The sequence below is a fragment of the Octopus bimaculoides genome, chromosome 26 (assembly GCF_001194135.2).
Source record: "Octopus bimaculoides isolate UCB-OBI-ISO-001 chromosome 26, ASM119413v2, whole genome shotgun sequence".
Classification (NCBI taxonomy): domain Eukaryota; kingdom Metazoa; phylum Mollusca; class Cephalopoda; order Octopoda; family Octopodidae; genus Octopus; species Octopus bimaculoides.
Window position 1 is genome coordinate 26453800 of NC_069006.1, and position 17500 is coordinate 26471299.

The window sequence follows — 17500 nt, forward strand, 5'->3', positions numbered from 1 at the left end:
CACACACACACACACACACACACACACACTCTCATAATGTTTGTATGTAATATGATATGTGATGATGTCTTATAATATTTCAGTATAATTGTATTTCACTAATATTTTAGTGTTTATAAGATTGTGTGTGTGTGTGTGTGTGTGCATCCGTGTATAATAACTATATATTTGTGAAGATAACAAGGTTCTGAGAATATATATTGTATACATACATACATACATACATACATGCTCACATACATACATAAATACTCACATACATACATACATACATACATACATACATACATACACGTGTGTGTGTACTGCATGGTTTGCAATGAGAACTTAATAACATTCATTTTTTTTCCTCTCTCTCACTCACACACACACACACACACATGTATGTATACATACTTTCATACATGCGCATATATTTGCACACATACAACAAGGTGTTATCAGCAGACATGAAGGCATAGCAGAGCATTTAAAAATGCTTTTTAATGGCTGCCTAAAGATGCCATCAAGGTGTTACTTCCCAATGTGACATGATGTTCTCGCTAAAACAATATACAATTAAAAAAAAAAGACTGTCCTGGAATCGATATACAGAATCCTTCTGTTATTGAATACGTATACAAATATTCACACAAGGAATACGAGTGGAACATTCCCATCAAACTTCAGTAAAGCACAACAGGCCAGATATTGTTGTTTGGGACAGACAAGAAAAGTATGTACTGTCATAGAGGTCGGCTGCCCTGTTGATGTGAATATCTCTTTGGAAATCAAAGAGAAAGAGAACTAAGGATAACTGCTTTGAAACCTCCAGCTTCTGTATCCAGATTATAATTCACATTTATACCAATGGTAATTGGTCCTCTTGGGTTTTGTGAGTGAATGCCTAAGGGACAATGTGGATAAGCTAGGGTTTTCAGAAAAAGAAACCAGCAAGCTAATTAACATATTAGAAATACAATCTGTAAGTGGAACTGTCAAAATGTGCAAGACATTGCTCACGTTTAAAGTGTGAATTCTTGTTTGTTATCTCCATTGCAATGGTGGAGCTTTGGATGTTTGTTAGAAACCAGTTCCTTGTTCAGAGGAAGGTTTGAAATAATCAAAAATACAAGGGAACATGCATACATACCTACACATACCTACACACATACACATTCATACATACATACATCACATACCTACACATACACACATTCATACACACATTCATACATACACACACACACACCTGTATACACATACACAAGAGCATGGTGAGGTAGTGATACCGTGTGGTGGTGGTTTGTTGTGAATCTAATTAATCTGTAATTCAATATATACCAATGTAATAATATGTTGTACATATCTGACATGGTGGTGGTGGTCATTAGTGGAGGGACAGGGTGGAAGGAGTTGTCTGAGGAGTGACAAATTATTTGTTGACATGAAATGAAATCATTTGCAAAGTGTTGTGGTTGTTTAGCCCTTGGTCGACCCTGGCTGAACAGATCTATGATCAGAGGAGACATTCCAGTGGTGACTATCCTGACATTTTTTTTCTATAGGATAACCTGGATAACAGTCTGCAATGTGTCCTTCTCTTTTCAAAGTTGTAAGGTTTAAGTCAAAGGAGACTTGGCTGCTATTTCTAGCAGGTCAATCTGCCATGTACAAGTATAGTGTTGTTATTGTTGCTACCACCACCACCACCACCACCACCATTACCACCAGTTGACATTGGTCGGTTAAGATGATTTCTAGAAGATTTCATTAATTATGACAAAATGCTTAACAGTATTTCTTGCAGCTCCTTATATTCTGAGTTCAAATCCAGCTGAGGTTGACTTTGCCTTTCAACCTTTTAGGGTCAATAAAGTACCAAATGAGTTCTGGTGGGGGTCAGTGTAATTGATTTGCTCTTCCCCTCTAAATTGCTGGCCTAGTGTCTGAAATTAGAAACAAAGTATTATTATTATTATTATTATTATTATTATTATTATTGTTATTCCAATGCTATTACATGCTAATTTTAATTAGCAGAAATGTTGTCTTGAGGTTTGGTGACAACAAGTCTCTTCAAATCTCAAGAATCTTCTTTTTTAGGATTCTCGCCGAATACACGATTATCCTTTTTTACAGGTGGACCACGTGAGTCTCTCTTCCAATATTTTCCCACCTCTTAAGATGCAGTTTGTCTCTTGCGTCAGATGCACCAGTTGCCACTGCAGTAATTGTTGTCTTAGTTGTCCACAGTTTCTACATCTCGCAGGCTAGGTCCTGATATCTCTTAGTTTTCTTTGATATCCATTCTGTTATCATATGGTATTGCAAAATCTGTGACCCTACATTTTTTTATGCCCTCTACTATCATATCTGGCCTTCTATGGAGAAATCCCATAATACCCTAGAATTACTCTTCACCATCACAGCCCCTGGCTTGTGTTCATATCACTTCTCTGTCAGAATTCACATGCTTGGCTAATATTCCACCACACCCTTTATAATGACACAGTTATGCCTGTACTCTTTTCATGCTAGCTTACTGCATTCACTTAGGAGATGAGTAATACTTTCATCTTGTTTTCTTCAGATTATGTGTTTATTCTCTGACTGAGTTTTAAATAACAACAACAAATAAAAAACAAGAACAATGACTACAACAGTTAAGAAGCCAATGAAAGTTACTCGACTTGCTTTTCTTTTATTTATATTTCTGGGTTTGTTTGTAATGGTTACCATGGGAACCAAATTAGACAAATTGTTTTATTGAAATGATTAAAAAAAAAGGGGGGAGGGTGTTCTGAAATGTTATTGTTGTGGTTTCATGTGTTGCATATTGTTTTTTTTTTTCTAGAATGACATGAGAGGTTCAGTTTCAAATCTGTCCAATGACAGCAGTGAAAGGGGCAGCCAAGACGAGAATCTGCATCGTCCACCTTCAATATCAGGTAATGTGATTGATTTCACTGAGGTCAATAGGAAATCTTTACCAGACCAATTCCCTCCTCCCCGCCCCATCCACAGTGAAGGGACTTTCAAAGAAATTAGCTCAATTTAAAGTCTTCTCTCGATGCACCAACAAGAGAATCTCCCACCCAACCCTCCTCTTCAAGAGACTCCACCTATGACCACCCAGTCTGTTTTTTTTTGTTCAAACTACTTTCACTTTTTGTTTTAAGATAGTAGAAAATGGTTTGAAGGAGATTTGACTGCTACTTCTAGCAGATTGACTGACCATGCAGTTGTTGGTTCCACATCTCCTGTTTGAAGTGGCTTATACAAAACTGGACATTCCATTGCAGCAGGGGTGTGGGCAGGATGGTCTGCAATCATTATTTACATAAGAAAAAAACCCCCAACATAAGGTGCAGGTGTGGCTGTGTGGTAAGAAGCTTGTTTTCCAACCACATGGTTCTGGATTCAGTCCCATGGCTTGGCACCTTGGCCAAGTGTCTTCTACTATAGCCTCAGGCCAACCTATGAGAAGCAGATAAAGGGCTGTGGAGGTTGACGTGATTGACATCAATGCTTTGGGTGTTGCAGCATGGCCACACGCCATGAGATTGGTAAAGCAATCTTAAAGAAGAACAGTCAGCAAATAAATGATTCTACAAACTGATGGAAATATTTTGTTGTCTAATTAGGTCTAATTAGGATTAATTAAGCAGACCTCTTCTTGTGTAATTTATTTATTGAAATTGTGTCTCATTAATATGACTTTTTATATAACTCATTTAGGTTAATCACCAATCAAGGATGTTGATGATGATGATGATGATGATGATATATCAGGGTCCTTGTGTTGTACTTTAATTCTTCCCTTCTTTACAAAAAAAGGATCACTTTTATAGCCCTTAAAGGACCAGTTTCCAAACCCTTTGGTCTCTATAACACAATATCACAAGGACAGGACTATTATGGACCACTTTCTAATCCTTTGACTCCACAATAACAGAAGTAAAAGCTGCTTTCTAACATCTAACTCCCAACAATAACTAGGAAGGGATTATTTTTCTAATCCCTTCTCCCCTCCCCCACCCAACACAAGGAAACACATCTTGTTTCTCATCAAAACAATTAAAATTTTATCCAAAAGACCATTGGGTCACTGTTTTCCTGTACCTAAAGGAAAATGGTGACCCCCATCCCCATCGCCACCACCATCTCAAAAGTATTAAAGTTTTATGTAACAAGAAAAGGGGCCATCACAGGAGACATGAGATCCCTCCATTTTAGGAATGTCTGAGTAAAATTAGAATCCTTATTTTTCTGAAATTTCAATAATTCATTCTAATTTCCTGATTTCTTTTTATGATTTGGGATGAAGGGAATCCAAAATGTGTTTTAGGGACCACCACAGACTGCAGACATTACAACCAGATCTATCGGTATTAGCTCTAATTATGTGAAGGGGGTGGGGTGGGGGACACATTACATAAACCAGTAACAAGCATTAACAGATTGACCCTCCAAAAATGGTGAAAGGGTCAACTAAGAATTACTTTCTTTGGGGCTCCTCAGCCAGATACCAAAGCAGATGGTGTGGGTGAGTTTGCGAGAAATTAAAGAGAATGGCCTCAGGACAGGAGGAATTATAAGGCAAACCCCAGTTCAGCTGCTGGAGTCCAAATCTCTTGTAATAAACCCTAATCCCTGTTTACTTTGATTAACTCCTAACAGTGATACTTATGAGTGGGGGCCACATATGGGCATTTTAAGAAAATTGGACCCATGATCAATGTGACACCTGCCTGGTAACCTTGGTTTTTGTTTATCCCCATGTCACCTCTGATTAAAAGGTATTCCAGCTTTGATGACCATCTAATGATGACCATCCCAACTTTATAGGTGTACTTAAGACTTCATTATCCAATATGTCCTTCCTGTGATTTGAGGGGAGATTTTGTTGCTATTTCTAGTATTTTCTTGTTGGTTATCGTGGACATGTGCAGTAGGAGGAGTGGGGCCTGAATTGGTTGAACATGGTATGGGACAGAGGTGGACTTGTGCAGTTGGAGGGCCTGAAATGGTTAATAAATGGTAACACAACTAGCAGTGATTTGTTCTTTACAGAATATTTGTCTGAGAAAGCACCACCACGTATGGGTAACTTAGCAATGAGGGCATCGCGGTTCTTTGAAAACCTCAACTGGCGGAGATACCCCAAAAAAGATGCAGATTTGAAGCTAAGCAGGTTCTCATTGAATTCTTTGCCAAGGAAAAAGAACTCCACCCCTGACACATCCCCTGATATTCCCAAGTCCGAAAAATTGGTTTCCTTATTGGAACAGAGCTGGCAGGAAGATACTAACATCTTGTGTAAAAGTAAGTATTTCTGCCTGGAATTTTGTGTAACAGCATGCGGGACTGCTTCCAGAAATGGAATGGGAAGGGATGGTCCCCTTGTTCTGAAGAACAGCTAACTAAGCCCTGTAGAAGAGTAAGTCTGGGCTATGTTGGCCATCCCTCTCAACATCCTCCTCCATGTTGTTCAATAAATTTGTCTTTTTTGCATGGCACTCATCAGAAATAGTTTTTATTACACAACTGTAAATCCAGCACAAGACATGGCTTCTCTCTCTCTCTCTCTCTCTCTCTCTCTCTCTCTCTCTCTCTCTCCAAACAGTTAAGTGTGACTCGCAAAATCACCTCCAAAAAGTTTGAAAATTAATAATAATAGTTACAAATTTTGCCACAAGGGCAGCAATTTTGGGGCAGGGGCTGAATTACATCGACCCCAGTGTTTCACTGGTACTTAATTTATCAACCCTGAAAGAATGAGCAGCAAAGTCGACCTTGCCAGAATTTGAACTCAGAATGTAGTGACAAGTGAAGTACCACTAAGCATTTCATTCAGCATGCTTACAATTCTGCCAGCTCTCCGCCTTATAATAATAATAATAATCCTTTCTACTATAGGCACAAGGCCTGAAATTTGGGGCGACGGGGCCAGTCGATTAGATCGACCCCTGTACGCAACTGGTACTTAATTTATCGACCCCTGAAAGGATGAAAGGTAAATTTGACCTTGGCAGAATTTGAACTTTCTTGTTAATGATAATAATACTGATTTCAAATTTTGGCACAAGGCCTGCAATTTTGGTGGAGGGGGAAACTTGATTGCATCAACCGCAGTACAGCCTTTCTTTGTGCACCTGCTCTTTTGTACACCCTGTCTCACACACACACACACACACACACAGACTCTCTCTGTCTGTCTGTCTCTTGTTTTTTTATCTCTCAGCACACCTGTTCCCTTGTCACCCATGCATGTTAACATTACTGGACCAGCAGACCATGCTCAGCCCATCCCTTTTCAGCTTTTACACACCTTTCACAGTCGACACCCATGTCTTTGTCACCATTTCACATTTGCACTTTGTCCACAAATATTAATATAATCCACCTCCCCTCATTTAAAACGCGCAACAACCCCTTGCTCTCAGCAAAAATAACAAGCTCCCTAAACAAGTTCCACCCTGCCCTTAAGCTATTTATTAAGCTCTTTTGCCCTCCACCTGCCCCTGCACTACCTGCTCTGCTGCTAATTAAACTCACCTCACTAACAGAAGCTATTAACTACTTCTGAACAATTAACGATCTTTGTTTATTAGTTGTTCCTCTTCTTAATTACTAATTTTTCCTCCATTTCTGCTCTCTTTCTCTCTCCCTCTCTCTCTCTCTCTCTCTCTCTCTCTCTGAAGTCCCTATCCTCTGTCAGCATGCCTGAGGGTCCACTGCACTTACCAAGGAGACACTGAGTACAAAGGTTAGAGTCCTTACAGCAAGCATGATCCCTTTCCTGTTGCTAACAGGGTCCTCTTTATTTTGGTCTATGTTAAATTGTCTTACATACAGTTTTAATGTCTGAATAAAACAGGATGGTCACATCTGGAAGGTCTTTGATCATAGATCTCTGTATTTCACCACCCTGAACCTATCGTATCTATTTCACTAACTGTTGTTGTTTAATCCTTGGTCAGCCTTCATTAAGCAGACCTTTGTCCAAAATCATTCCAGACGTGACCACCCTGCCATCTAAGATTATGTTATATGTTTTTGTTGTTGTTTAGCTCTATGTCAAATCCAATGAAGCAAATCTACGACCAAAAAGCTTTCTAGCCTTGACCAACCTGTCATTTGGTATATTAGGGGTTGCGTTCTCTAATCTGTCCTTCCTTTTCCAGATAATAAGGTAGTATTTGAGGATCATTTGGCTGCTCTTTTCAGCTGCTGTTGTTCTTGTTATTCCTGTTGCTGTCCTCAATGTTGCCGTTGTTGTTGTCATTATTCTTCTTCTTCTTAATCTTACTGTTAAAAATCCTTTAAATAATAACCGATTCTGGTCCCTCCTCCAGGTTACCTCAACATCTACAGCAGTTTCAACAAACGACGGTGGGGCAAGCGTTGGTGCCTGGTGAAGATGGGCGAGTTTGAGTGTTACATGAACCAGAAAAATAACGTCTGTGAGTTGAGTTTCCCGCTCAAGGATTGCGTTGTACGTTCGGCCAAGACAGAAACAAAGAGTGACCTCGGTTTAATGATTCTGAAAGATAACGTTGAGAAAATCACAGTTGAGGTGAGCAAAAGGGGTTTCATTCCAATCTGGGGTCTCTCAAACACTTATTGTTTTTTTTGCCTTCTTTAACTTACTTCAGTCATTAGACTGTGGCCATGCTGGGGCAATGCCTTGAAGAATTCTTAGTTGAATGAATTGACCCCAGGACTTACTGTGTTTATTTTTTAAAGCCTGATGAATATTCAGTCTCTTTTGCTAAACAGTAAAGATACGGGGATGTAAATATACCAACACCGGTTTTCATGTAATGGTGGGGGACAAACATGGACACAAAAACACATACGCTCACACACAGACACACAGACACAGACACACACACACAAAGGACAGACTTCTCCCTGCATGAGGCTTTGGTCGGCCTGACACTATAGTAGAAGGTGCCATGCAGGGGGACTGAACCTTGAATCCATGTGATTGGGAAGCAAGCTTCTTACCACATGCCCATTCCTGTGACTTTTTTAAGATTCTTTGTTTTTATGTCTTCTGTATTTGGATGGGGGTGGGCAGAAATGGGTTGTGTTGCTGTAAAAATGTGGGTGAAGTAAGGGGTGGGGGAGTGCATGTTTGCTTTTATGTCAACTGTTTTCTGTTTTTTTGTTTGTTTTGTTGGCAGCCCCTAAATGAAGATGAGATGCAGAATTGGTTGGCAGTGCTGATGGCTGAGACTTCTACAGAGGACGTTCCAGAAGGTTTGGAACAATACTTTGAAGAGACACCATATTCCGATATCCCTGTAGTCAGACAGCTCAGCATGAAGTGTCCCAAGAATGCTAAACAAGTGAGTCTGTCTGTCTGTATCTGTGTGTGTGTGTGTGTGTGTGTGTGTGTGTGTGTGTGTGTGTGTGTGTGTGTCTTGTTTCTGAAATTCATTTGGAATTCCTGATGTTAAATAAATAATCATCCAAAATCCCTGAGTACCTCCTTTTTCTTAACACAGTAATCCTCAACTATCATGGCTGTTACATTCCAAAACCTCCCACAGAAATAATTGAAATCTAAAAAAATATAAATGAAGTAACCAAAGAAAAAATTTAGGAATTTAATGTCATATTAAGAAAGATTGGATTATATTAAATGTATTTTAAATTTCAAATTCTCTTTGAACAATATGTTTATGTTTTACTGAAGTCCTTGAACCAGGAAAATATGTATAGCTTTTTTTTTTTTTTTGTAGAATCTAATTCTATTTGAAATTTGCTCAACTTAGTTGGAAAAATATTTTGGAAAATTAAAATATTAATTTTATTTAAATTTCCTACATGTATTTCAGACACCTGATGTGATTGACGGATCTGGACAAACTGAGAAAGACGGTGAAAATGTAGTTGATGATGTAGCGTCAACATTGTCAGATCAAGTTGTCAAAGTTTCTGATGGAAGCTTCACAAATCTGAAAGACGAGCAGCTGCTGAGAGTTAAACAAGAAATGTATGACGCAACAGAAGTTAACGAGGAGATAGAAGAATCTAGTAACGAAGTACTGCTGTGGGACGTGAACAAAAGGAACTCGTTGGGTAATTTGTACAGTCAAGTGGAGTACAAGGACAGCCTTGCAGGGTTCTCCGGCAGTGGGACAGATTTTGGTAGTGTCAGTATTTCTGATGATCTCTCAATGAAGTCGGGTTCTGTTGACTTCAGTTTAAAGAGGAGTTTCTCAGAGAAACGCTATAAAGGCATCAACAGTCTGACCACCTCGTGCAGTGAGCTGAACAGCACTTGCACTCGGACCTCATCGCATGGCAACCTGGACAAACTCTCAGCTGCTGATTCAAATGACACTTTCAATGACTTCTTTTATTCTTGGAACAATCAGCGTCGGAGCAGCGAACTGCTGTCCGAGCTGGACATCGAGACGTTGATGCGGTCTTGGGATGTGAAGACTAAAATCTTGATGATTGAGGAGAAGAACCAACAAAACAAAGAATATTCCAAGACAGACTTTGCACAGAATGGTAACACATGTCACTCGACATCAAACAAGAAACCATTCCCTGTCAGTCCGATCTCTTCCGTCTCCAACAATGACTGTGACACACCCGCCTTTTGTTCACGGACGAAAAGCTTAAACAGTGCCCGGATGGCTCGCAATAAAGCAACACCAAATGGTTTGTCAAAAGGTAAGACAGGTGTTTCATTATCTCTCTCTCCTTCCAAGAACAATAGCATTTCCTGTTTCTGTTGCATATTTCTGAAAGACACTTCCTCAGGGTTCCTAGAACCTACAACACCATGTTTTCATAGGAAACTTAACCATGTGACCAAGTCTTCCCCCCCCCCCCTCACTCCCCCCTATTCTTGAGAGAATTCTTTATGTTTTGAATTTTGTCTCTTTGTATTTCTTTCCAGCAGCAGCAGCACCGTTTCGGAAATCGACTGGCCACGTGGACCGTCCAGCAGAAATCCTCCAGACTAAGTTGGACGAGATGAGATCTAAACTGGTCAGTTTGAAACAAAACAGGTCAGTTGAACAATTGGGACCCAGGAATTCAATGTGGTTTGGAAGGGGATTTTTTTTTTTTTTTGAGGAATGGTTTGGGAAGTGTAATTAGGATGATGGGAAATCTACAGGAATCTGGTTCCAGGACACTTTGCAGGATTATGGATTATCATTGAATAGGTTTTGTATCCAACCAATGACTCTGCTCAGAAACTAGGGTGAGTCCTGTTACTTGTATAATTCTGGAGTGTCAGCTCAGGCTGTTTGGCCATGCTGCTCGGTCTTCTGAGTCAGTCCCTGCTTACTGTGTTCTCTTCACTGGGGATCCGGCTGGGTTGGCGGCTCACATGGGTCTACCACATGCTACATGGTCACAGCAGATGAAGTGGTATCTTGCAGAGATGGGGACTAAGTGGGGTTCTACTCAGTGGGGTCACCCAGGCAGACCCAGGAATAGCCTGACAAATGTGAATGTAGCAACATGCCCCAACACCTGACCTGTGTGTGACAGAGGGGCAAGTGAACCCTAAAGTTACCAGTTCGTAAGAATATGGTGAGGCCAGTTAGAATAAAGAGGAGGATGATGATGGGGGCTGAGATAGCAGGGGATTCAGTCATAAAATCCTGCCTTTGAATACTTCTCAAAGAAAGAAATGGACGTTAAGTAGATGAATTTTATTGCGAAATATAGAAAATTAAAAATAACGAATTGTAAAATGAATTTTTCTTTATTTCAGAATTGCAGCACGAGACAAGAAACTGCGAGCGAGTGATAGCAACGAGCGATTAGAGTATGAAGAGGAATACAACCGACTTGATAGTGAATGTCGTGTGACGGATGAAGAAATAAGTAAACTGGAGAAGATGCTGAAGAGAGAAGAAGTGGATGAGGAGGATGAAGCATCAAGATTTTCTGTGTCAGAAGCCTAATATGGAGGATGTTTTATTCCTAAATTTGGTGAGTAATGGTTGCCCAATCCTTCCTCCCATCAACACTGAGACATTTCTTTATTTGATCAACTGAAGTTTCTTAAATTAATGTAGAAATGGCTGAGTACTCCACGGACACTTGTAACCATGACAAAGCTGGACCATTCAATTACTGGTGCCTTCTATTTGATGGGCTTCTGCACACTGAACAAAACGCTTAGTGGTCTTTTGTTTGTCTTCACACTCTGGGTTCAAATACTGCTGCAACTGACTTTGCCTTTCATCTTTTCAGGGTCAGTAAAATAAGTACCAGTTGCGCACTGTGGTTGATGCAATCGACTTGGTCCCCACCCCTCCCCCAAATTTCGGATTATTATTATCATTGAGTGAGAGAGCAGCACACACACCATCAAAGTAATATCAGGGTCTAAATATACACAACCCAATGTACCCATCATGACTACCCACCTGATATGGGTATACCAGGCACATGCATCACAACCACATGTGCATGATGTGATCGCATCAGTTCTAGTAACTGTGATGTGTGTTTTTGTTTTAATTAATTTTTTTCTTCAATTTTCCAGTTTCTGAGAATTGAATTTCTTCTCTTTTCTTCTTTCTCCAGATTGATTCCCGAACTTAGCAGAAAGTTGACCAAATCTCCAAGACTGGGGCATCAAGAGTTGCTGTTTTCTGGAGGTCACTCATCGAAGCAAGGAACTGCAATCTTACCAATTCACTTGCCTTTATCTTCACCAACTCAGTCAATGGGGAGGGCCATCTTTGGAAACCAAAAGATTACAAATTTACCAGCCAACAAACCAACTGATCAACCAAACTTCTTCCCTTATCTCTTCATTGAATGAGACTCTTGGAAGAGACAAGGAGAATTTTGGTGCCGTTTCCCCTCTTACCATTGTACAGAGAACATTGACAACACTGTACAGAATTTGGAATATATAACATGCACACACAATGAGGTGTGTCGAGCCTGAGTGGATGTGAAATGGGAGGTGTGTGTGTGTATGTATGTGTGTGCAAGTTTGCAGTTCTGTTAGGAGAGAGAGAGAGAGAAACAGATGAAATGTGTGTGTGTAGCTCTGTGTGTCTATACTGTATATATTAATGAGTTTGTGCGACTATATAGATTAAATCTCTGTGTGCGTGCATATATATATTTCTGATGTGTATGTTGCTGTGTGTAAATATACATGCATACATACATCTATATATGTAGTGTATATATGTATATAAGAATATATAAAATGTGTGTATATATAATATATATATATATATAAATGTATATATATAAAGTCTTCAGCACTCTGCCAGTCTTGTCTTACCAAATGCCTTAATCTCTAACCAAAGTTGAAGAATATAAACTGAGAAAATTCTTTCCACCCCACCCCCACTACAACCCATGCCTTCATTCTGGGAATCCTTAACAAAGTGTCTCCCTATTTTTGTCCCCTACTGATCACATCCTACAAAACCCTATCAAACCCAGTTTAATCCTTCAGACCAAAACAGCAGTTTAATTCCATGTCAATTAATTTGTAAAATTGATTTGCTATTTTTCTTGACACAGTTGGGACCTCATTGGGACTTGACCCTCATTCTAAAATAGGGGTCCCACAGGTTGTTAGGGTTTTGGTCCTGGTACTAAAGATGGGACCCCACAGGTTCTTAGGGATTTGATAGTTGCCCTTTGTAACAGAAATCTCTTTGCTGCTATGCAGTCATCTAACATGCTGGAAAGAGCAGCCAGATCGCCCTTGAATCATCGCACTATCTTAAGAGAAAACAAGGACACGGATATATGAACGGATGGCATGGTCATGGCTGGAGTGCCTTTCATTATCAGAACTGTATCTGTTGTAACAGAACTGGGTTGAGGTGAAACAGTGATCATGCCGTCCATACCTGTGTTTGGAGCAATCGTCCATAACTGACCACCACTACTGTGATGTCCATGACTGACACCCCCTCCCCCTCCCAACAACAACAATGATGAGGAAATCTTGAGATGTCATTGACTGAGTGACTCTGCTTTTCGAAAAACCCATTCACCTTGCTTCTTCTCATCCACTCTTCTGCAGTTTTCGAAACACACACACACACACACACTTTAGACTTTCTGTCTGCCTCCCTCTCCCTCCCTCTCTCTCTCCCTCTCCCTCTCTCCTTTTACTCTCATCCTTATCTCTCTCTTTTCTATTCACAACATATACTAACATAATCACAAGCACCATGTTACAGTAACACATACGTACGCACCGTAGTACTCACTACAGCACACACATTCACACACCATAAATTCCTCCAAGAGCAGAGAGTGGAGAGAAGAAAGAAAAGGAAGACCAATTCTTGAAATATTTAATTTCAAAAATATTTATGCTGGTTTTAACCACGGAGTTATCTCCCTTGGACCCCCCCGTCTACTTTACGTCAGTTATCTCCCTTGCTTTGTTAATCTCCCTTGCTTTGTTAATCTTCTTTGCTTTGTTAATCTTACCTCAGTGATCTTCGTCTCGTCTCCATTTATCCCCTCCAGGATTTCCGTGAACACCACAAGGCACCTATTAATGTAGGCTCTATGATCCTAACTAGAAATGATCTTTATTCTTGATTATCCACGATGTGAATTCACAGAATCGGACAAAATGCGTTGTGCTATTTGTTCTGGCCTTTTACATTCTGTGTTCAAACCCCGTCGAAGTCACCTGTGCCTTTCATCCCTCCTGGGCCGATGGAATAATGAACCAGTCCAGACAGGGAGATGTAATCAACTAATCCTTCCCCTGAAAATTACGGCCCAAATTAGGGACCATTAATTATTTTGATTAGTTCTTTATCAGAGTTGATTGTTTCAAAACGATTTCTATTGAATTGCCCTCGATGATGATGATGATGATGATGATGATGATGGTGATAGTGATGATGATGATGATGATGATGATGATAATGATGATGATGATGGTGATAGTGATGATGATGATGATGATTCCAGGAATCTGCTAAAAAAATCAGTTTGTTAAACCCAAAACTTCAGATCTGCCATTACAAGCCATTTTACTTCAGGACTTCACAGACTCAAAGGGGACACACAGACAGACCATTCCTGTTGACTTCCACTTGACCATTTTAACACAGGAACCAAAAAGGAAAAAAAAAACAAAAAAAAAACAAAGAGAGCCTTTCCATGGCTGCTGAACCTGGTAGAAATGGCAGCTAAAAATCACTCTAAAACGATAGTCTGCTGTCTTTAAAAACTGGCAGGACATATTGGATAATGTAGTCCTAGATACACTTTGCCTGGCTAAAAAAAAAAAAAAAAAAGACAGGCTGGATTGCTTTAGTTGATGACCACTAACCTGGGGTTAAACAACAATCCATGGATTCTCTCCGATCTCCGTCCAATTTTGACAAACGACCAATTACGGTGAGCAACAAATTCCAGGAGGTTTTCGAGAGGAATTTCATGGACCAAAATCTTTGATTTTTCTCAATTCCTATCATTTATTGATTAGATTGATATCTGATAGAAAAAAAAACCCAACAACAAAAAAGACAAAACAAAATGTAATAAAGTGTATTTAATTAGCCTGTCATTTAATTTATCACATAATTATGATTAAGAATAATTTTTTTTTTTTTGAAGTAAAGAAATAATTTAAACATTTTGGTTTTGTTATTTCTTTTTGTTTAATTTATTGTTTTCTTTCTACCCCAACTCGGGAATTGTTTTTTGGATTTAAGGACTTTGCCAACTCCTCATTAAAGGCCCGTGATATGCAGGAGACTAACTAGGGGGTCGATAAATTAAGTACCAGTTGCGTAGTGGGGTCTAATCAACTGCCCCACCCCCCAAAAAAAATTCGGGCCTTGTGCCTAAAGTAGAAAAGAATTCTGTTTGAAACAAGATGGTGGGGACGAAAACAAAAATTAAAAAACGAAGCAGGTTTAATTAATTAGTAACTTCCACCGACCTCTCCTTTCACTCCCGCTCTTCCCCCTCCCCTCGAACTGTCAGCGTTGATCTTTGATAAAACACTTGGAGCTTCTTCTTAAACTTCGTCGTTTTCTATAAATCAACCGCTTCCAGCTTTTTGTCAAGGCAGCCATCTTTTAAATCTAGTTAACAACAACGCCGACGACGACGACCGCTAAAACGGCAACAACAGCAGCAGCAGCAGCTAATATCAGTGAAACCAGTTTGTCTCTTGAAATTGCTTCCAGCTTTCAACGTCAGTTTACCGGAAAATGTATCGATATTACCTTTTGATCTGTATTGATTTTTGGACATCGAAGAGGCTTCTTCGCCGTCGTCGTTGATCAGCCTCAGGTCAGTCGGAGATCAAGAATATCTATGGTCAACGATGTTCCAACCGTGGCCACCCATTTCTAGATATCGTGGACCCAGAGACTAATTAACTCATTCATTAGGTTCTTCCGTTGGGAAGACAGTAGACCCCATTCTATGACGGAGATTTAGCTGCTACATCTTGTAAGTCGAACGTTCTCGTTGAAGCTACCTCTTTCGTTCGCGACAAAGGCGAAGAACGAACACTGTTAAGGGGTGTCGGGGGGGGGGGGAATTCTCCGAGAATTGAGATAATTGGGGAACTCGGCCGGTTGGCTTCTATCAGTATCGAAGTAATTTCTTCAGATGCGTATACACACACACATACATGTCTCTGTGTGTGTGTGTGTGTAATATATATATACACGCACACACACACACACACGTGTGTGTGTGTGTGTATATATCCTTGCCTTAGTATCAAATTGGGTTAACTACACATGTACTACATGTGTAGTTAGCCTATTTCGATACTAAGGCAACGATATATATATATATAAACACATACCTACATTATGTGTGTGTGTGTGTATGTATACTTCTATATAAGTATATGTAAGTACATGTTTATATATGTGTGTGTGTGTATGTATGTATATATGTCCTCTATACTTCCCCCTCATTAACCTCGCGCGCACACACACACACACACACGATTCTTATTGCTATTATTTCTCAAAACCAAAAACAATGGATTGACAGAATCGGTAGAGCATCGGACAACACCTCTTGCTGTACTTGTTCCGGTTGTTTACCTTCTGAGTTCAAATCTTAGATTAACTTGAATTTTTTCATCCTTCCAGGGGCAATCACTAAAATAATATACCAGTCCGATGCTGGCGTCGGTTTAATCGACCAGACACCCCTCGTTAGATTATTTCTCAAACGAAAGGTAAACCCAGGGATTGTTGGTCTTTCATAAATTTAGAGTCTCCAAATATTGCTGTAGCAACATGACTAGGTTGATAGAGAGAGAGAGAGAGAGAGAGAGAGAGAGATAGACAGGTAGAGAGAGAGAGAGAGAGAGAGAGAGAGAGACAGACAGACAGACAGGTAGATAGATAGATAGATAAATTAGTAGAGAGATTAGTAGATAGTGAGAGAAAGTGAAATAATATAAAACGGTGGATAATAAAGAGATCGGTAGAAAGAGGGATATTGTAACCAATAGATGGATGAGTATGGATAGATGGATCAATAAACAATAATATAGATAGATTGACTGACTGATATATATATATATCGATAGCTAAATAGATAGGGCTGTGGTAGCTGTGGAGGAAGAAATAGTATGGAGGGGCGTCAGTTGTGTGTGTGTGGAGATAGAGAAATACATAGAGCTCGATAAATAGGTATACAAACACTCTCTCTCTCTCTCTCTCTCTCTCTCTCTCTCTCTCTCTCGCACACACACACACACACACAAACACACACATCGATAAACAAGCAACACGGATATGATCAAGTCTCGAAACCTTGGCGACACACTTATAAACAATAACGACGAAGACGACATCAACAACAACAACAATAATAATAATCCACAATAGCTAAAGCTACTAAGTGCTAAGTGAGTGAGCAGACAGGATTATTTGCCGAAGGCGTGTAGATCTTTACTCAGACTCAAAATGTCACTTCAATGGCTGCCGTTTGTTACAACAAACTCCGTCGTTTTGTTTATCATGGCGACAAATAACTCGGTTGTTTTAGTTAAGTCTCTAGTTTTTATAATCAATGGCACCCACAAATGAAAGACAGCCACTGGAATTATGTCTGAAACCGGATTTATTTGGTACTATTTAGTTATCTATTATATATTCTTTTATAAAGGAGTCGACCTGGGCGATATTGTCGACTTTATCCTGTTGGTATCATTGTTCCATGCTGGAGCACCGATATCAACGCTGTAAAGTCCAATAGATTGCTCTGGTCAACTCCTTCAGCGTTCGTCGATTGGGCCTTATTTTTATCGACCCTAAAATAATGTTTGTCTTTTTTATAGCAACATTCATTCATCCTTTCTTCTTTACGTTTAGTAGAGAACAATATCGTTTCTGCGTTTCTTAACGTTTCGAGATCGTCTCAGCTTCGTCTTCTGGATTATTTTGTCGGATTTGTGATGGCAATCATTGACATCGTTGGTTCAAATCCCGCCTTCCTAAAGTCAGCTTTATTTATTTCTTTTTCCGGGGTTGATAAAATAAAT

At 39.7% G+C, this 17500-nt stretch overlaps 1 protein-coding gene across 1 annotated transcript in view; it reads left to right on the forward strand.

The window, feature by feature from the left end:
- Positions 1-14611, forward strand: part of LOC106882118 (uncharacterized) — a 27860-nt gene extending 13249 nt beyond the window's left edge. The window contains exons 9-16 of the mRNA XM_052976949.1: positions 2837-2930; positions 5056-5307; positions 7341-7561; positions 8175-8339; positions 8832-9678; positions 9908-10019; positions 10736-10956; positions 11557-14611. Coding sequence (XP_052832909.1) covers positions 2837-2930; positions 5056-5307; positions 7341-7561; positions 8175-8339; positions 8832-9678; positions 9908-10019; positions 10736-10928 — 1884 coding nt within the window. The 3' untranslated portion in view covers positions 10929-10956; positions 11557-14611. The remainder of the gene's footprint in view (positions 1-2836; positions 2931-5055; positions 5308-7340; positions 7562-8174; positions 8340-8831; positions 9679-9907; positions 10020-10735; positions 10957-11556) is intronic.
- Positions 14612-17500: the final 2889 nt, after the last annotated feature.